General features: G+C 41.8%; 1 protein-coding gene across 1 annotated transcript in view; it reads right to left on the bottom strand.

Moving 5' to 3' along the window:
* Positions 1–21,925, bottom strand: part of LOC126469563 (uncharacterized) — a 635,094-nt gene that overhangs the window by 329,426 nt on the left and 283,743 nt on the right. Inside the window, exon 4 of the mRNA XM_050096682.1 lies at positions 12,921–13,172. Coding sequence (XP_049952639.1) covers positions 12,921–13,172 — 252 coding nt within the window. The remainder of the gene's footprint in view (positions 1–12,920; positions 13,173–21,925) is intronic.

Genomic DNA, 21,925 nt, shown 5'->3' with positions numbered 1-21,925 from the left:
GCTCTTTGCTTTCCATATTTTGGGAAGTGGTAGTACGGACTAAAACAAGAATAAAAGTCCAGTAAACATGTGTCCTCAAACGCATGACTTAAGAGCTATGAGCACTTGTTCATCTTCGCTATTTTGAAACACAATTCTTGTAATGAACTAGTGCTCATAACTTTTAAGGTATACATTTTCGAGCACATGTTTACTAGACATTTTTTCCTGTTTTGGTCCATACAACCACTTCAAAATGGTTCAAATGGCACTGAACACTATGGGACTTAATATATGAGGTCATCAGTCCCCTATAACTTAGAACTACTTAAACCTAACTAACCTACGGACATCACACACATCCATGCCCGAAGCAGGATTCGAACCTGCGACCGAAGCAGTCGCGCGGTTCCGGACTGAAGCGCCTAGAACCGCTCAGCCACGCCGGCCGGCTACAACCGCTTCCCAAAATACGGAAAGCAAAGAACTTGCAGTAGAAGAGATTTGTTTCACAGTATCGAAGATCTAGAATTGCTCATAGCTCTTAAGGTATGCGTTTTAGACCCCATGTTTACTAGACTTTTTTGTTTCGAATGATCATTCCTGTTATACCCCTGAATATTGACCACCACTTCTGAAACATCCAGTAAATATTAGTTATTCCATATTAAACAGATCATTATATGTCAAGTCTACAGTTACCTACATCCACATGACGACCCATCAAACCAATGGTGCGCTTCCTTGCGGTCGGTTACAAGCTTCGTTGACCTACGATAAACTGCTGCTGGAGAAGTATCGAGGTCTCTCATATATCTCACACAGAACTGTGCAGACACCGTCTGGTTCAATCACCTTTCAGTTGTTCAGCAATTTTACTTGATTTTCAATTCCGAAAAGCTTATCTCAATACATGCCATTTAGAATTTTACGATGAACGAAAGGAGGAATACGTTCTTCCTCCGTTAACAATTCCAAAAGATTCAGTACGTCGTCCATGTCTGTATTATTTTCCGTTTCTGTGATCATTGAGACTGAAGAGATGATTTACCTTTAGTATGCATCAGACCAAAACTTCTTATGATCTTCTAGCAGAACGGTAGATGTAATTTAGTTTCGAGTTTAATGAACATTTCTCGAATTTCTGTTTCATAAAGCTCGATTTTGCTTCAATTAAAAAATGGGTCAAATGATTCTGAGCACTATGGGACTTAACATCTGAGGTCATCAGTCCCCTAGAACTTAGAACTACTTAAACCTAACGAACCTAAGGACATCATACACAACCATGCCCGAGGCACGATTTGAGCCTGCGACCGTAGCGGTCGCGTGGTTCCAGACTGAAGCTCCTAGAATCGCTCGGCCACACCGGCCGGCATGCTTCAATTAGACAGCAAAGTTTTGTCATTAGATTTGCTTTTGGAGAGAGTACGCTTTGATGAATTACATAAAATCCATGAAATCCACATCATGTGGTAACAAGATACATATACAAAATTTTGGTTGTTTTTCAAATATGTAAATACTATTTTAAAAACTCCAATTTATTTGTGTTCATATAGTAAAGCTTTTTCCTGTTTTATAGATGATAGCACAAAAAACACTGATGATGCTGAAATTACAGCGTAAAATGTTTGGGGAATAAAAAGAAAAAGAAAAATTGTGTTTTGCTTAAGGCGGACTCTATATAAAAGCAAATCTATTTGTAAGCAAACATGGACAGAAGATTGGTTCAAATGGCTCTGAGCACTATGCGACTTAACTTCTGACGTCATCAGTCGCCTAGAACTGAGAACTAATTAAACCTAACTAACCTAAGGACATCACACACATCCATGTCCGAGGCAGGATTCGAACCTGCGACCGTAGCGCTCGCTCGATTCCAGACTGTAGCGCCTAGAACCGCACGGCCATTCCGGCCGCCACAGACAGAAGAGTTTTAACGTCAAACTGAAGCTTTGTCATTATTTTAACTATCGATGATGCCCTCCTTTTTTTCTTAATGACACGGCTACTGATCCACAATGTGTCTTCCCTATTCTTCACAACCGTGCTCGGCACATACGCGGCTATAGCGTACTGTATAATGCCATTTAATTTTATTCATCGACACTCGATAATTTTATTCACAGAGATGAATGTTTTTATGTTGACGACCTGCTTGTACAGCGTAATCCGTTGCGCGCTAACTTGAGATACAGGGAGTTAATTCAGAGTTGGATCCTATTCGCGCGGCGAATTGTACAAGGTGCATTCAAGTTCTAATGCCTCCGATTTTTTTTTCTCCAGACTGGAAAGAGATATAAACATGCGCGTTGATTTAAAATAAGGCCGCGTTCATTGTCAATACGTCCCAGAGATTGCAGCACCGCACGGCAGATGGAATTTTACCGCCAGCGGCGAGAATGAGAACTGTTTTAAATACTTAAAATGGCTACGTTTTCCTTACTTGAACAGCGTGCAATCATTCGTTTTCTGAATTTGCGTGGTGTGAAACCAATTGAAATTCATCGACAGTTGAAGGAGACATGTGGTGATGGAGTTATGGATGTGTCGAAAGTGCGTTCGTGGGTGCGACAGTTTAATGAAGGCAGAACATCGTGTGACAACAAACCGAAACAAACTCGGGCTTGCACAAGCTGGTCTGATGACATGATCGAGAAAGTGGAGAGAATTGTTTTGAGGGATCGCCGAATGACTGTTGAACAGATTGCCTCCAGAGTTGGCATTTCTGTGGGTTCTGTGCACACAGTCCTGCATGACGACCTGAAAATGCGAAAAGTGTCATCCAGGTGGGTGCCACGAATGCTGACGGACGACCACATGGCTGCCCGTGTGGCATTTTGCCAAGCAATGTTGACGCGCAACGACAGCATGAATGGGACTTTCTTTTCGTCGGTTGTGACAATGGATGAGACGTGAATGCCATTTTTCAATCCAGAAACAAAGCGCCAGTCAGCCCAATGGAAGCACACAGATTCACCGCCACCAAAAAAATTTCGGGTAGCCGCCAGTGCTGAAAAAATGATGGTGTCCATGTTCTGGGACAGCGAGAGCGTAATCCTTACCCACTGCGTTCCAAAGGGCACTACGTAACAGGTGCATCCTACGAAAATGTTTTGAAGAACAAATTCCTTCCTGCACTGCAACAAAAACGTCCGGGAAGGGCTGCGCGTGTGCTGTTTCACCTAGACAACGCACCCGCACATCGAGCTAACGTTACGCAACAGTTTCTTCGTGATAACAACTTTGAAGTGATTCCTCATGCTCCCTACTCACCTGACCTGGCTCCTACTGACTTTTGGCTTTTTCCAACAATGAAAGACACTCTCCGTGGCCGCACATTCACCAGCCGTGCTGCTATTGCCCCAGCGATTTTCCAGTGGTCAAAGCAGACTCCTAAAGAAGCCTTCGCCGCTGCCATGGAATCATGGCGTCAGCGTTGTGAAAAATGTGTACGTCTGCAGGGCGATTACGTCGAGAAGTAACGCCAGTTTCATCGATTTCGGGTGAGTAGTTAATTAGAAAAAAAGTCGGAGGCCTTAGAACTTGAATGCACCTCGTACATCGGCAAGGCGAGGCGGATTGCACATCGGCAAGCTTGAGGGTGGTTTACAGCCGATTTCCGACACCGTGATAAGGTAAAGGCTGTGTTCGTACCAAAATTGTGCCTTGGAGTACACGATACACGAACAGTTAAAACATGATAACATACATTACTAAGTTCACATGATTCTCAGACAGCTGGTACATGTGACTTCCTTCCTGTAGGTTCCCTTGACGACTCTGGCGTCAAGAACGACATTCGACCAACAAGTTAAATAAAAGAAAAATTGTCAAATATTGGCAAATCTAACCCCGTGCTAAAGGCGATAAACTCTAGGGAAAGAAGGTGTATGCCGCTTCTGTAATGTGCATTCTGTTTTTATCGCACTTCCTATGCAGAAATATCTTCCTACCCTTAACAACATTCCTTCTGATGCCTATAGTCATTGATCCTGTACAACTTTACTGTCTCGAACTGTATTCTCTGCGATAACTGTTTCGAAAACTTGTGTCTGTTCGTCACCTGGAAGTCCAATATCATGCCCACGCGAGTCGTTTCTGTAACTCACCGCTCACGGGAATTCTCAGAAAAGATGTGTAGTGAAAAATTATGCGAATATCTGTTCCTTCCATATATTAGGTTCACATAAGTATCTCAGTCTATCGGTGTTAATTTGAAATCTAATATTACTGTAACATGGTCAGAAATTTTATCGCTATATTCACAATCATTTCCTGACCCTTTCTGTCACTACAGCACTTGAGGCAATCTCTTACAGTGTTAGACGTTTTCCTTCCACAAAAATTTCTCATTTCTAGTCTGCAATAACTAAACTCAATGTTACCCATATTTTTATAGTAATAAATACGGCTCCGGTTTTGGCGATTTGTGTATTTCGTTTGTATACTTCAATACTGTAATTTAAAATTTCAATGCTATCTACTTCTAGTTGCAGCTTCTTTCTTTTTCTAGTAAACGTGGACATTATTACTGTTAATAGTGAGACTGATTATGGGAACCTACAATGGACCTCATAAAGTTAACTAAAATCATATTAACGTTTTCTTTTTGTGTCCTGCAACGACGAATGTTCCATCAGTAATTAATGTACGTTATTTATTCCCGTTTCAGAAAAGCCACGTAACTGACCAAGTCGATGGAGAATTCTTTTTATTTTTAACGACCATCCCCCCGCCTCTCGCAGATGAAACACATGTGTACGACAAACAACGAGTATCCACTTTCTGCTTGTAGTTCACGCCTCACCTATAAAAGGGACCCTACAATTCTCCATCCAATTGCCGAGTTCAAGAAATCGGCATCCAAGCTCCAAGATATTTACAGAATCGTCTGTGTCTGAGGTTAAATCCACACTCTTGGCTCCGAAACAAGAGGTCTTAAGTACGATGCTGCAAATAGCAACCTATTCTTCTGTCCTGCGTGTGAGGTTAATGCTCTTCGTTAACTCAGCCAGCCACTTGTAGAAATCGGATTAAGGAGGGATCGGGAGGTTAAATCGGCTGTGCACTTTCAAATGTACTATCCAGGCATTTGCCTTATTCAAGGAAATCACGGAAAATCTAAATGTAGATGGCAGGACGGGAATTTGCCCCATCTCTAATGACCTCGTTGTTGTTGAGACGTTAAACCCCAATATTCCTCCCTTCTTCTCATGCAAAAAGCTGGCGGTCCCGGAATGAAAGTTTGTAAACAATCGCCATGTTTGCCGGGAGGGGTGTATTGTCCTCCTGAGTGCGAGTCCTGTGTGGTTACCATTGCACTATATGGCTTCATGTTTGCCTGAGAGGATCAATTTCGGGCCAAATCCTGGAGCTCCCGATGACTAGCATGCCAACTCTCTGTGATTGTACCAACACACCAGCTTCTGTCTCAGCGAAGGAGTCTTCTCTACCCCCCATCCCACCACCGGTCCACCATGATAGCTCAAATATACTCTATGAAATGGGCGGCCATTCATATTTGTTGCTAAATAGTTAGAGAACAGTCGTAAAGCTGACACACAGCCGGCCGGAGTGGCCGAGCGGTTCTAGGCGCTACAGTCTGGAAACGGGCGACGGTTCGAATCCTGCCTCGGGCATGGATGTGTGTGATGTCCTTAGGTTATTTAGGTTTAAGTAGTTCTAAGTTCTAGGGGACTGATGACCTCAGCAGTTAAGTCCCATAGTGCTCAGAGCCAATTTTTTGACACACACATTTACATATTTGCCTTTCGCTCGGAGAGTGTACACCCCGCCAGTATCAACCTCTCACCCTGGGGTGAGTCAACCTATCAGATGAGCCGTGTCAGAGGACACAGCGGCATAATGAATTAAGGTGGCGCCAGAGGCAGCAGAGGTGCCACAAACTTGGTCCGCGCTGTTCCAACACGGTGCAACTCAGGGGAAGTTGCCTGAAGTCCGCTGACAGAAATCTTCGCAAATCCTAAGTGTTTCCACACGATAGTCAATTTAACCTGCATCCGTACAACAAATACGACTTCAGCTCATCTTTCACTGTTTACTAACACGAAACAAAGTACAAACCGAGGCCAGTTTAGCTTCTTGACAACTGATAACAAAGAAAAAAAAAACTACGACAATCGTTGTAACTACAGTGACGAGTCAAAAACATTATTATCACTGCCCATCGCGAGACTGGTGGCGTTGCGGGAATCTGACGTGGTAAGGAAAGTACGTAAGCGATAAAGAGACGAATAGAGAATCATTCTAACGAGAATAAAAGCTGTAGATGGGGAAACGTACTGACATAAAGGAGTTTGACATAGTGTCGATGGCCCGGCAAGTTGGAACGAGCACCTGGTCGGCTGTTCCCGTGTAGTGTTATGAGCACCTACTGCTGGTAGTTGAAAGATGTTGGAACCAGGAGAAGCGGCAAGGTGTTGGACGTCCACGCATCATCAAAGAACTTGGAAGACACCCCAATACGTTAACATGTTGACCCAGCACATCATCAGTTATGTTTGCAGTGGACGCGGGACCATGAGAATGAACCGTGGGTCAATGAAAACGCGTCACCTGGTCGTACGAATCACGTTTCTTCTTAAACCGGACGTTTCCGGGTACGCCGTCATTCAGAGGAAAGGCTGCACGGAACATTCGCGGTTCCACGAACACAGACCAGTGCGGGGAAGTATTATGCTCTGAGGGACATTCACCTGGGCTTCCATGGGACCTCTGGTAGTAACTGAAGCACCATAACAGCTGTGGTCTACATGGACATTACTGCGGACCATGGCATCTCTTCATGCTTGATGTGTTCCCCGACAGCGACAGAATCGGTTAGCAGGATAACTGTCGGTGTTGCAAGGTGAGAATCCTGCTACAGTGGTTTGAGGAGCATGATAACTGGTTGGTTGGTTTGTGGGATTGAAGGGACCAGACTACAAGGGCCATCGGTCCCTTAGCATGATAATTAACTCACGTAATTTGCATGAGCTGTGCGTAAACATGTGATGCCACATATCTCCGTAAATCATCCAAGTCTTGTCGACTCCACGCCAGCGAGAACCGCTGCAGTATTGCGTTTCGGAGTCCCCTTGTAAATGCAAATCTATTGGAGGCACTCCATTGGCTGCCAGTTCAGATGGCATTTAAGGGTAGAAACAGTGTGTTGTTATGTAATGTTTCGTATGGTGAATAATCTTTTCCGAGGACAGTTATGTGGCACCAGAGAGACTATAACCATGGAAGGGCAGTTGGGCAACAATTATCAGTAAAATGAGAGTAGCACGTCAGAAATGAAAACGGAAATCTGCACATGGCATTAAGGAATCACGCAAGTAGTACGTTAATGAGAGAATGTCGGCGTATAGCCCAAACGACAACAAAGGGACATTAACTTACGTTCAAACAACATAGTGGAATTTTATAATAGTTCAACAGTGAAGCAGATTCTCGCAATGTGCACGTAATTTATGGAGTTACAGTTTCTTTTTCACTAGGGCTAATACACCTTTTCTGTTTCTTTAGCAATAAACTTCCCTCTGTGAGACTACTTCATCAAGCCACGAACAAATGTCAAGCACCGATAGAAACTTGGAAATCCTGATGACAGAACTTTCGCTTAGACAACTAAGAAATCGAAAAACAAACAGCTCAACACTTGTATCCATAAAATATATTCCTTCCGCAGTCACTGTGTGCTATATGAAACGATTTTGGACCTCTTAACACACTGACGGGACACGAAAATATCGATAGACAGCCGATCACCTCTTTTGATGGAGTACTACTTCTCCAGGTTTTAAATTAAAAAAAAACCACGCATATGGACAGGCTCCATCAATCTTCACTGGTTGCTAGACTTCTTAATAAATAATGAAAAACGATAAAAATAGCCGGAATTCTAAAAATCTGTAAGGTTTCCGTGGCCAACAGTCAGTGTTAAGATATCGGTAATAGTTCGTTATGAAGACTTCACTTCGGAGTCCAATGAAAATGCATGAACAGAGCGAAGCAGCACAGACAGTGAAGCTCTGGAAACATATTCAGGAGAAGCAGGATTCAAATTCTTGTTCAGCTATTCTCGTCAAATCTGGCAACGTTTTCTACCACATAAAGGAAGTAGAAAACGACGAATTCCAAGTAAAATAACAGGTAATTTCTGAAGCATGCCACTTGCGTCGCTAGAATTATCGTATGTCTCGCAGTTTCCACAATAAAAAAGTAGACTCTTTATTTTCCTCCGTGAAGTTACTGTATATTGCAGTTTATCCACTTAGTTGCCGTAAAGACACGCAGGTAACTGATTTTCGATGTTTTCGGGAAAATGGTGTTCAAGAAACGCCACAATATTTTGTTATGAAATTTGTTAGAACAGTTTCACGCACCCAAAAACCTAAACTTAATAAAATATCAGACCGCCGCGCCTGTCAGGACTAAATTACTTCTCTTCCATGTTGTTAAATGCAAAAGCGGCTCCTTGTTATTAGTCTCGGGCGTTATGTATGGAAGTATCACGACGAAATTCCTTTACTGCTCACAAGGGAGCTATTTTAGAATTTACTGGGCACATGTATCACATCATACAGCCAAGAGTAGCTCCAAACGGTCTTTAATGCATAAAAACACGGACTTTTAAATGCTAATTCGTAAACTACAGTTTTTAATCAAAGGAACCGCGTATTTTAGTCTTCCAGCGCAATTTTAGTTGTGAATACACACAAGTCTACAAAAAAATGCTGTCTGAAAAGATATAAACTTAGAGTAGAAATAAGTGCTGAAAGCTGCACATACCTTTCCCCTCTTTAGACATTCGGAGGAAGTAAGCAAACAGTTTATTTTGAGGTTTTCAAGCGGAAGTTTACACACATTTAATGGATGTACTGCTATTTAACAGGTTTTCCTTGATTTTTTTGTCAAATGAGTATGAGGGTTTGCAGATGAAACAACGCCTCATTTGCTTAGTGTACTGTGGAAGAAAGGGGAAGGGTTGCATATTCGTAATTCTATTTCCTACATAATTTTGCTTGGTGGTGGATATACATAATCACAGTTTTTTATACTACCTGTCAGATGTTGTTGTTGTTGTTTTTGTGGTTTCCAGTCTGTAGATTGGTTTGTTAGAGTTGTCCACACTAGTCTGGACTGAGCAAGTGTATTCATCTTTGCCTAACTACTACAACCTGTATCTCCATTTCAGTTTCCTTACTGTATTCAAGCTTTGGTCTCCCTTTACAAATGTTACACCCGTACTTATCTTTTTTGCAAAATTAACTATTTCCTGATGCCTTTGTGAATTTTTTCCTTTGATATTTGTGTAAATTTAGATTTGGTTTCGTTAACCAGTAGTGCAAATTTCCTTTCATCAAAAATAATGAATATCTAAACCAGTTTCTTTACAGAAATTAGATTTTTTAGAGAAGCCTTGTGTGTAAATCAACACTACAGAGCTTTTACAGAACGAGTGTAAAAATATCAGATTCTTTTTTAGAACATAACAATTTCGTTTACAAATAAGAATCACGAACTCTTTTTAGATGTGAAGATAAAATATGTCAAAAATATTATATTTTACGTACGAAATATCGTCTGCATTGACATCGCTCATGCGACATAATTCTCACCTTTTATCCAAAATAAGTCCTTTTCTGCTGTCGTGCAATGCAAAAGTCGACTAGGAGGATAAATCAGATATCGCAGAGGTATTCGAGTCGTCAGCATCCGATCCTTCGCTGGTCAGGTGATGAGACGAAGTTTCCAGGTAACGCCCCTAACAAGGGAACCTCCCCATCGCACCCCCCTCAGATTTTGTTATAAGTTGGCACAGTGGATAGGCCTTGAAAAACTGAACACAGATCAATCGAGAAAACAGGAAGAAGTTGTGTGGAACTATGAAAAAAATAAGCAAAATATACGAACTGAGTAGTCCATGTGCAAGATAGGTAACATTAAGGACGTCGGGAGCTTAGGAGTGCCGTGGTCCCGTGGTTAGCGTGAGCAGCGCCGGAATGAGAGGTCCTTGGTTCAAGTCTTCCCTCGAGTGAAAATATTACTTTCTTTATTTTCGCAAAGTTATGATCCGTCCGTTCGTTCATTGACATCTCTGTTCACTGTTATAAGTTTAGTGTCTGTGTTTTGCGACCGCACCGCAAAACCGTGCGATTAGTAGACGAAAGGACGTGCCTCTCCAATGGGAACCGAAAACATTTGCTCGCAAGGTCATAGGTCAACCGATTCCTCCACAGAACAACACGTCTGATATATTCTATACGACACAGGCGACGGCATGTGCGTCACCTAACAGGAATATGTTGTCGACCTATCTAACTTGCACACTTGACGAATGAGTTGAAAGATTCTTCTACCTTGCCCGATTTAGGTCTTTTTGTGGATGTGATAATCACTCCCAAAAAAGTGATGAAAACATAAGAGTTTGTCACATAAACTGCAACAAATGAATGCAACAGTTTCACAGTCGCACAGTTTTCCCTGTGCTCTGTCAAAACATATGTTTTTAACGTTTTCAAATTTTTCCGTGTGTAGACCGTCAAATCCTGCATGTGTCCAAGCAAATTTGAACATGTCCTGGAATTTTGCAGAGCGAAGTTGATTATGTTCGAGTGACTGAACTTTGATAATTGTCTGAAAATAAATAATTAAAACTTTTCACTCGAGGGAGGCTTGAACCAAGGAACTTGCGTTTCGCAGCTGCGCACGCTAACCACGGGACCACGGCGCATCTGAGTTCGCAGTATCCTTGATGTTGCCTATGTTGCGCATGGACTACTCAGTTTGTATATTTTGCTTATTTTTTTCATAGTTCCATACAACTTCTTCCTGTTTTCTCGATTGATCTGTGTTCAGTTTTTCAAGGCCTATCCACTGTGCCAACTTGTAACTAAATCTGAGGGGGGTGCGATGGGGAGGTTCCCTTGTAAGTAACCTAATGTGGCGACCTCACACTTTGACATCCACTCTCCGTCATTTTATAAAGCTATACGTCACGCGCCATTCAGTATTTTGGGTCCAGCACGGCTACGTCTTACTGTCTTGCTTTGACTTTTTCTTTGGCTGTTCTGTGTTTGGCTGACAACGAATTGTGCTTCAGACTAATTTCTGATTCGTCCGCTGCTACCTTTCGTGAATCAATACTTCTTTTTCGCAACCGGCTGTGGCGGTCGCCAGCTCTCTGGTAGCCGTTGCGTTTCAAACTTTACTGTTCTCGGTTCTACCATTGCCTTCAGTGGTTCGTCTTCTAACAACCACGGCACCGGCGTTTCTCATTACTTCTGTGTGATTTTATCTTGCAGATAGTATACTGTTCTGTTACAGAAAAGCTTCAGAATCGGTTAAAAGCAATGAATATCTTGCGATATTACTGATGTATGCGCAGAATTTTGGATATTAATCTTAGCACATGGTCTCGTAAATATAGGAGAATGGGATTAGAAATTACGGATTAAAGATATCTACAGCATTTGCCATTTGCTGATGACCAATTAGTCATAGCACAAGATAGGGGCCGGTCTGAGTGGCCGAGCGGTTCTAGGAGCTTTAGTCTGGAACCGCACGACCGCTACGGTCGCAGGTTCGAATCCTGCCTCTGGCATGGGTGTGTGTGATGTCCTAAGGATAGTTAGGTTTAAGTAGTTCTACGAGTAAGTTCTAGGGGACTGATGACCTCAGAAGTTAAGTCCCATAGTGCTCAGAGCCATTTGAGCCACAAGATAGGGGAGGATGGATATTACTTACGTAATCAGTTAGCAACTGACTGTTAAAACTGAGGTATGAGGGTTAACTATCAAAATACAGAACACCTTGCCAATGATCAGACGAAGTGAGCATAGATGGAAACAAAATGAAAAAAAATATTTTTTTTACCTGGGATCTAGTTTAGAAACAGAAGGAAAATCGGATGTTGAAATTAATAAAATAATTAGTAACTGGTGAAAAGTCACTGAGATGGTTAACTCTATCTTGTTGAGTGGAAATGTGAAGAACAGAACTAAAAGAATCACGCTGAAGTCGATATCTGAGCAGAGGTTGAACAACTTATCTAATGGTTCTAATGGCTCTGAGTACTATGGGACTTAACATCTGAGGTCATCAGTCCCCTAGAACTTAGAACTACTTAAACCTAGCTAACCTAAGGACATCACACACATCCATGCCCGAGGCATGATTCGAACCTGCAACCGTAGCGGTCGCGCAGTTCCAGACTCTAGCGCCTAGAACCGCTTCGCCACTCCGGCCGGCACCAACTTATCAGAAACATGCTAATAAGCTGAAAGTATTAGAGATGGGTTTTGGAGAAAATTACCAAAATTTTCAAGATATAAAAAATAAATAACAATGAAGTATTGAAGAGAATGTAAATGAAAGAGAAAAAATTTCATGCGTTGTATGGAAGGAAAGTGTAGTGGAAGGGACGTGAAAGAAGAATGGAGGGAACACAAATAGCAAACCTTATATTGGGGTAAGAAACTGAAGGAAGAAAGAGATGAAAACAACCCCATGACTTCATGAATCCAAAATGTGCACTTAATAATGTTAAGACGGGTGCAGAAGAAGCAGAACACACCAGATAGAAATAGACGGAGGAACATCTTGAACAGACAGCGTTGAATACTTATGCAATTATATTTTAAAATTTGTTCGTCATTATCACGTTTGAGTAAAAACAACCTGTGTATTGAGGAAATCTCAATTAAGAATAATGTTCGATATAGTTTATATTTTCAGAGATACCAAATATTGTATCGAATCTGGTACTGGAACGTTCCTACTCGAGGAGGAAGGGCTTATAATGAGGTGTCTTTACGTGTCGTATTTCTGGAGAAGGTGTGGTCTCGATTGGACGTGGTCATTAAGATAATAAAAGGAGCTTGTAGCTGGAGAAATGAGACGGCAGTGATGCCTCGGACGGTACTTGCCTGTGCTCTCGGTGCCGGAGATGTCGGGGCAGGCCTGGTAGCGTAGCAGCAGGCGCGAGTCGTCGGTGCACGAGTCTATGGAGGAGACAGGCGTGCGGCACTCTCCGTAGCCGCGGTTGTACGTGAACGTGAACGGTCCGCGGAACGGACACGCCTCGGCCGTCGCGTCGACGCGGAACATGGAGTAGAGCAGCGCGTCGCCCGTGATCAGCGAGCACAGCGACGACAGCGCCTCTTGAGTGTGGCAGAACGCTGAAACACATAACAGCACACCTCTAACACGAGCAGCTTAACAGGGCCTATCGATTTATAGGGTGAAACTATGGTAAGCGCCCTATGAAGTGCAATTTTGTGGTAGCTATCGTGAAAAAATAGTACGTTAGAGCAACTTTTGAATTAGAAGATATGATGCAGCATTTCCTGTCATTATTTAAATGTATACGATTTTAATGTTAACTTAAGATTTTACGAAATAACAGGTTTAAAAGAAAGGAATGAAAATTACAAAGATATAAACACGATTTATTAACGTCGTTATGAATAACTGTATCTAAAAAACAGAAAGCAGAGATTTATGTCCTTGCCAAAATCAGTATTCTAGTTTTAAAAATAACGTATTGTATCTAGAAACAAGTAGACATTATCGCGAAATTCAAGATTACAAACGGAATTTAACACTTGTACTTATATATACAGGGTGTTACAAAAAGGTACGCCAAACTATCAGGAAACATTCCTCACACACAAATGAAGAAAAGATGTTATATGGACATGTGTCCGGAAACGCTTAATTTCCATGTTAGAGCTCATTTTAGTTTCGTCAGTATGTACTGCACTTCCTCGATTCACCGCCAGTTGGCCCAATTGAAGGAAGGTAATGTTGACTTCGGTGCTTGTGTTGACATGCGACTCATTGCTCTACAGTACTAGCATCAAGCACATCAGTACGTAGCATCAACAGGTTAGTGTTCATCACGAACGTGGTTTTGCCATCAGTGCAATGTTTACAAATGCGGAGTTGGCAGATGCCCATTTCATGTATGGATTAGCACGGGGCAATAGCCGTGGCGAGGTACGTTTGTATCGAGACAGATTTCCAGAACGAAGGTGTCCCGACAGGAAGACGTTCGAAGCAATTGATCGGCGTCTTAGGGAGCACGGAACATTCCAGCCTATGACTCGCGACTGGGGAAGACCTAGAACGACGAGGACACCTGCAATGGACGAGGCAATTCTTCGTGCAGTTGACAATAACCCTAATGTCAGCGTCAGAGAAGTTGCTGCTGTACAAGGTAACGTTGACCACGTCACTGTATGGAGCGTGCTACGGGAGAACCAGTTGTTTCCGTACCGTGTACAGCGTGTGCAGGCACTATCAGCAGCTGATTGGCCTCCACGGGTACACTTCTGCGAATGGTTCGTCCAACAATGTGTCAATCCTCATTTCAGTGCAAATGTTCTCTTTACGGATGAGGCTTCATTCCAACGTGATCAAATTGTAAATTTTCACAATCAACATGTGTGGGCTGACGAGAATCCGCACGCAATTGTGCAATCACGTCATCAACACAGATTTTCTGTGAACGTTTGGGCAGGCATTGTTGGTGATGTCTTGATTGGGCCCCATGTTCTTCCACCTACGCGCAATGGAGCACGTTATCATGATTTCATACGGGATACTCTACCTGTGCTGCTAGAACATGTGCCTTTATAAGTACGACACAACATGTGGTTCATGCACGATGGAGCTCCTGCACATTTCAGTCGAAGTGTTCGTACGCTTCTCAACAACAGATTCAGTGACCGATGGATTGGTAGAGGCGGACCAATTCCATGGCCTCCACGCTCTCCTGACCTCAACCCTCTTGACTTTCATTTATGGGGGCATTTGAAAGCTCTTGTCTACGCAACCCCGGTACCAAATGTAGAGACTCTTCGTGCTCGTATTGTGGACGGCTGTGATACAATACGCCATTCTCCAGGGCTACATCAGTGCATCAGGGATTCCATGCGACGGAGGGTGGATGCATGTATCGTCGCTAACGGAGCACATTTTGAACATTTCCTGTAACAAAGTGTTTGCAGTCACGCTGGTACGTTCTGTTGCTGTGTGTTTCCATTCCGTGATTAATGTGATTTGAAGAGAAGTAATAAAATGAGCTCTAACATGGAAAGTAAGCGTTTCCGGACACATGTCCACATAACATATTTTCTGTCATTGTGTGTGAGGAATGTTTCCTGAAAGTTTGGCCGTACATTTTCGTAACACCCTATATATATATATATATATATATATATATATATATATATACACCCTTTACTGAGATTCGATCCCCCTCCCCCCCCCCCCCCCCCCGAAGGGGGCGGGATGGCAGCAGCTTAGTAGCTCTTCAGCCTACAGAATTTTTTTTTTTTTTAATGAAGATAATAAGTTATAAAAGCAGGCGATAAAATCGGTGACTTAAATGGTAAAATGGCGGAAAATTGTGGAACTTAAAACATAAAACAAAGAGTTGGCTATGCTAATAAAATACACAGGAAGCAGACAGGTAAAATAATAGAGAGACTATTAAAAAACACAGTGACAGTCTGGTTTCTGTACGCAAGAGATATTAAAATCACACCCAGCTACAGCATGATTTCTGTTCGCAACACTTTGGAAAAGACGCACAACACTGAACACTTACTTGAACACTGCACTAAAAAGTTGGTACAAATATGACACACCCTCAGCCGAGGGCAGATGGGGGGGGGAACCTGGACAGATGATGGGAAAGAAATGAGGGAAGGAGATGAAAAACGAAGTGGGGGGGGGGGGGGGAAGGAGCTGACGAAGGACGAGGACTCATAAGAGGAGGGGGGGAGCTGCTGGGCAGACGCGAGAGGGAGCGGGGAAAGGCAGAGGAGGGGAATCCAAAAGGACTCGTGGGGGGGGGGGGGGAAGGGGTTGACTTATATCTAACTTGAATACAATAGTTTCCAAACAATCACACATCATACTAGTTCCAAATGAAAAGTTTGTCTGCCTGGCCACAATTCACTGCAACCACAGAAGTATTAGCTTTCTAAGTAAAAACCGCCTTTTCTTTCTGCAATGTATGTTATATGAATGTGATAATCGATTCGCGTAGATGGAAAATGGATCCATCTTCTTCCGCGCGGATGCACAAGTACGTCCGACCTCCCGGGGTGATCTCAGAGTAACGTGCATGGAAGAAATGGACAGGGACTACAGATAGGTAGCGCTCGGTGGGAACGTGGGTCGGCCGTGAGGCGTGCCGAGGTAGTCCGGGCAGTTGCCATGACACTGTGTCCCGCATGGCGCAGTGGTTAATGCGCCTGCCTAGTACGCACGAGGTACCGGCTTCGAATTCCGGTCCAGTACACACTGCCACTCGTCGCCGCTGATTCCGCGTAATGTCCCGATGCAGCTGACATAAGTAATACCTATTCTTTCTCTCTCCCCCCCCCCCCCTCGCCCACCTTTAATTTATATGTAATGGATTTTATTTCTTTCAGACGCGTTTTGCCTTTTCTTTATGGCATATTTAGTGGAATCTAGAATGATACAGTTTTGTTTTGATATGCGATATATGTAGATTATAAAACAGTAGACGTCTCTTTTTTTAAATAAATGATTCTTTACAGTTCTTCGCGTTTCTGGTTGGTATCTGCGTTTCCTCTCATCTGGTCACTATAACTTCACTTACGAAACGTAAGTACTCTTCATGTTACAAACTATTTTCTTTACAATTCTCATATTGTTTGCGCTAATTGCTGTGGAGCACTATTAGTCTTCTGTCACTAGTTACAGATATTTTACCAAAAACTATGATTTAAAGTCGTAACTACTGTGTGATCCATTTTATGTCCCATCCCGATTTTTTTTTTTTTTTTTTTTTTTTTACATGAATGATGCCATCCTAAGGAAGTATGTGATGAAAAATAACGTCTATTGTGTGTGTGTGCTGGTGGGTGGGTGGATGGGTGTCTGGTTATCCAGGGCAATTTGAAGAAAGCTGAAAGTGAATGTAATAGGTTTCACAGAATCGTTGAAAGTTTTGGTGCTCAGCTGACTTGGGTTTTGGTTTAAATGTTTTATGGAGGGGTTCACAGACAAGTGAGTGGAAAGATGTTGGGGATTATTATTATCATCCTCTGCTGGATTGTTACTCTATTATTTTATCTATTAGTGTAAACAGTGAGTTGTTTGTCATGTGTATTTGACCATTCAGCACAGTTTTCTTTTCTGCTTCCGTTTTCTGTACGTAGTTAATTTCTTGCAAGTTTAGGATAGGAGGTGTTTTTTATTGCTGATTGTAATTATTTCCATATCTTATTCTCTAGAGGCTGGTTTGTGATTGTGTTCTCTTAGGTGTTCTACAAATGTTGAGTGGTTTGTCCTATACTTCCAGCATCTCGTGCGTTCTTTGTATCTAACATCAAATGTTCTGCCTGTTTGTTCTATGTATCTGGCATCACAAGTGTTACACTGTAACTGATATATACCTGCTTCTTGGTATATGTCTATGTCTTTTGTCAGTTTTGGGATGTATTTTTGGATAGAACTGTTTGTTGTGCATGGTACGTTTATAGCCTGTCTTTTGAAGATGATGGTGATTTTATGTGTGAGTTTGTGTTTGTATGCCATTGTGTACCATCTAGTGTTTTCTCTTATATTTTGCTGATTATTCTAGGTAGTTGTTATGATGCTGCGTGTTTGTGATTCTGTTGCGTTGTCATCTGTGGTTTTCTGTTTCCTGCTTTTATTTTACTGTTAATTTTGTTCTTTAGCTTTGTGTCTATGTTACTACTGTAACCATTATTTTTTGCTATCTGCATTATTGTGTCAAGTTCTTTTTGGTAGTTTTCTTTGTTGAGCCGTACTGCATTGGGTCTTGGTTTTGTGCGTGCGAAATGATAATGTCAGTTGCAGTGAGTTTATGGAGAATTTCGAACATACGTTTATTATTTTGTCTTTTGATTGTTATATCTCGTAAGTTAATTTGATTATTCTGTTCTCTTTCAATTGTGAATTTTATATTTTTGTGTAACTTGTTGATGTTAGTATATAATTTTTCAGTTGTTGTTTGTGGCCAGTCTATTGAGCAAAGGATGTCATCCATATACCTGAAACAATATAACATGTTGTATTCTTTTGGTAATATTTTTTAAGAAAATGTTTTTTTCAATGTGGTTTATAAAAAATATTTGCTAAGGCTCCTAAAACTGGGGACTCCATTAGTAATCCATCTATTCGTTAGTGAAATGAAAGTAATTTTGTTCTATTATGAACTTTATTAATGTGAGTATTTCATTAATCTGTTCATCAGGAACTTGAATACATGTTTTCAGATTTTTATCTATGTGTTCATTGTTTCTGGTACTGGTATGTTGGAATATATGCTTTCTATATCAAGTGAGAGGAGTGTTCCTGTGTCTAGGATTTTTGTATCTTTTATTTGTTGTATTAGCTGTGTAGTATTTTCATGGTTCTCTATCTTCTTGTACTGTGAAATTTTGAGGCAGTTATTTTAAAATATCTCTTGCAACTTTGTAAGTGGGGGATTTTCTGAAATGGAGTGTCAGCCTCACAGGGAGATTCGGTTTGCGGATCTTTAATTGGCTTCGGAGGTCAGGTTCAGTGGGCTTTATCTGTGCCAGCTTTCTTTTATTCATGTTAGCCACTATGATGTTTATATTTTTCAGAGTGTTTCTTTACTTTTCTCTGGAATTTGTTTTTGTAATGTTGCTTTGGAGATGAATTGTCATGATTTTTCAATGTAGCCTATTTTTATTTGTCTGTAAGTACTAGTGTGTTCCCCCTGTCTGCTTTTGAAATGATGACTTTCATTTTGAAGTTGTTTGTGTTGTTTTTCTGTTGTGTTTTCATGTTTGTTATTATAGTATGGATTTCTTTTTTTAGTAATTCTCTAGTTAATCCAATACTGATACTGCTGCTTTCTCTCCTATTTTCCCTTGCCAACGCACTTTCTGCCTCCATAATTATATTTTCTATGTAATCTTCATCTACGTCTGAATTTACTTTGTATTTCAATCCTTTCTCCTTCGGTTGCCTTTCTTTGCTGTTTATTTGTGTTACTGTAAGGTTCACCAATCTTTAGAATTTGTGTGTGTGTGTTTGTTGGTTGTGTTTAGAGTTATTGTGTTGTGACTGGAGTCTTTCGAGGTGACTAATCTTTCGTCTACGAACAGTTTTCAGAAACATTAATGTATCGTTATTTTAATTAATGTATCCGTCATAAGTAACAATATGAAAAGAATATTTGCCACCGTTTACTTTTCAAAGGGGTTGGTAGGGGTTGGGGTGGGGTGAGGGACATACAAGATCATTTATAAGTACCTGCAGAGTTTTAGAAGACGACTGCGTGAAATCTGCAAGACACTCTGAAAACAGGCACACATCAGTGGACAGAGCGTCTCTCCAAGTTCCAAATATACATTATAGGTGTTCACTATGTGCTTCGTTTCTGGTGTGGTAAGCGTCAAATCGTGGGTGCAAGTCGTTGACGCGATGAGTCCGGCAAGGAGCGAAGACAGCTCGCTTTGCGAATCTGGTAATGGGGTTGCCAATCTGCAGGTGCGAACTAATTCGATGTGACGAAACGGAGATGAGGGCTAACAATATAACGTGTGATTATAAGAATTCTGCCAACCATTAGTAGGCTTTTCTTTACCAGTGGGACACGGATAACAATAACATGCAAAAATTCCAACTGGTTCTCTGATAACCTATGGAAGGACACGTATGTCCCGTTGGGAGTCAAAGGGTTATGATAGGCAATCCAGCTCTCATCATCTACCTCTGGTGCGAATGATCTTAGTACGGTTGCCTATCTTAAGGCGTCTGAAATATTTTCTGAGCCAGTTTTATTTTGCCCATCCTGTGTAGATGTCTTGTTAGATCGGGTTAATGTTTTGGAAACACTTTGCATTTCAGGACAGTTCGTCACTACAGCCCCTGCATTCGTAGAAAGCGTATTCTAGTTGCTTTTGGTCGTACCCCTCACCACCACCCCACTCCCACCCCCACCCCGAGAATGGTAAAGTAATTCCTTTTTATCTTTAGTGCGGTGTTTATTGCTTACTTAACACGTAGAGCTGCTGCAGGAGACTGGGTACGGTAGCGGCGCTTTAATGGCACACTGTAGGCGATCGGGCTGATTACATCTTGCACGTATAGCTGCGCATCCCGCTGATTGGCCATGCTAATCGTGCAATGTGGACACGGAACATCAGATACCTCCCGGCCACAAGCCGCACCCGCAGGCCAGACGTAAACGTCTCGTGCCAGTTGTAACCCAGAGAACGCTCTCTCCCTACAAAATGTCTTAAAGCTGTTTAAAAAAATTGGTATTATTCGACAAGTGGTTTGGATATTGTCTGTATGTTTCTGCAATCGACCGTCTTCCGATAGGTGACTATCGCATTCATACACACCTACGCGGAAGAAACACTCTCTCGCCGTAACGGAATTACTGTACACTTTAGGTCTTCTGCTGGTGCATTCTGAAATGTACTACATCAACGTGTACTTTAAATCTGAAATTAATCAATTTGTATTTAATTATATAGGGAGGAATAGTTGTAGACTATTTTAATGTACTTATAAATGACTTACGCACATGTCACGTGACTACGCGAAAAAATTTATCCACTCCCCATCCTTACTTTTTATGTTAGTTAAGAAGTCGCACTCTGCGGCTCCATGTAGGTGTAAATTCATAACATTTTCGTGTTATTTCTGCTACCCATGACAAGTGTTTGTAATATCGCAGTTGCGTAAAATCGTAATTGTTGTTTCCTTTTTCTCCCAACCTAGAACTGAAGATGATCTGCAGCCCTGACAGCAGCCGTTAGTCGGTAAATAAAAAGTTGTGATCAACTATTTAGTAGAACAGAACATCATGGTACCTAAGACATGACGTCAGTTATGAAGTACCACTGTACGTGAATGCTTGTATGAATGAATTTCATTTATTTATTCTTAAAGTGTAATAACATGACATACCTAATGTTCGTGTAAAAGCAACCCACTACTACTACTACTACTACTACTACTACAAGATTAGTCCGCAGGACTAAGAATGAATTGAATGTCAATGACTAGAGTAGGCTTTTATTTCACACTGAATTGTTTTCTTTGTTTATTTATTTGTCTATCAGGTTCCGTGGGACTGCGAGCTAGAGCTGTTTGGTAATGGAACGAGTCAGTTCATGGTAACAGAATGCTGTTTTGAAAATTTATAAACACAGAATTAATAAAATACGAAGAAATTGCGAAAGAGTATGTAGATAAATAACATGATACAGAGAAATTGTCTCAACTACCGTCAGGGAATCGTGTACAGAATAGGAGCGTGAAACAAGCAAATATTTCAGCTTGGATTTGAATAACTGGAGTGTATCACAAAGTTTTTGTTAGTTCTGATGGAAGTCAGTTGAAAATGAAACCTACTGACTAGGGCTCACCTTTCTGTGCAGTGATTAAGGAAATGTTATCAAAGTGCATGTCGTTTTTCACCTAGTGGCCACTGCATCAGTGATGCGTTTTCTTCTGAATGAGTCAATACTGGCAACAACAAATTCCACGACGGAATATCTGAACAGAGGTGGCAGGGTCAGAAATCCGGAACACCTGAACACGGCCTACGCGAACTTCGCGAACTGACACCGCAGATCAGACTGACCGCCATTCTCAGCTAATAATTTTCTTGGAGAGAACAGAGTTGCCCCAAAATAAATCACCATACGAAATAATATCCTGGTGACGACAGCAGCATTGGTTGGTTAATTGATTGGTTCATATGGGTGGAGGGGACCAAACAGCGAGGTCGTCAGTCCCATCGGATTACGGAAGGGTGAGGAATGAAGTCGGCTGTGCCCTTTCAAAGAACCATCCAGGCATTTGCCTGAAGCGATATAGGGAAATCACGGAAAACCTAAATCAGGATTGCCGGACGCGGGTTTGAACCGTCGTCCTC

This window comes from Schistocerca serialis, chromosome 3 (genome assembly GCF_023864345.2).
Source record: "Schistocerca serialis cubense isolate TAMUIC-IGC-003099 chromosome 3, iqSchSeri2.2, whole genome shotgun sequence".
NCBI lineage: Eukaryota > Metazoa > Arthropoda > Insecta > Orthoptera > Acrididae > Schistocerca > Schistocerca serialis.
The sequence above is the reverse complement of the archived record's forward strand: the minus strand, read 5'-3'. Positions and strand labels throughout refer to the sequence as shown.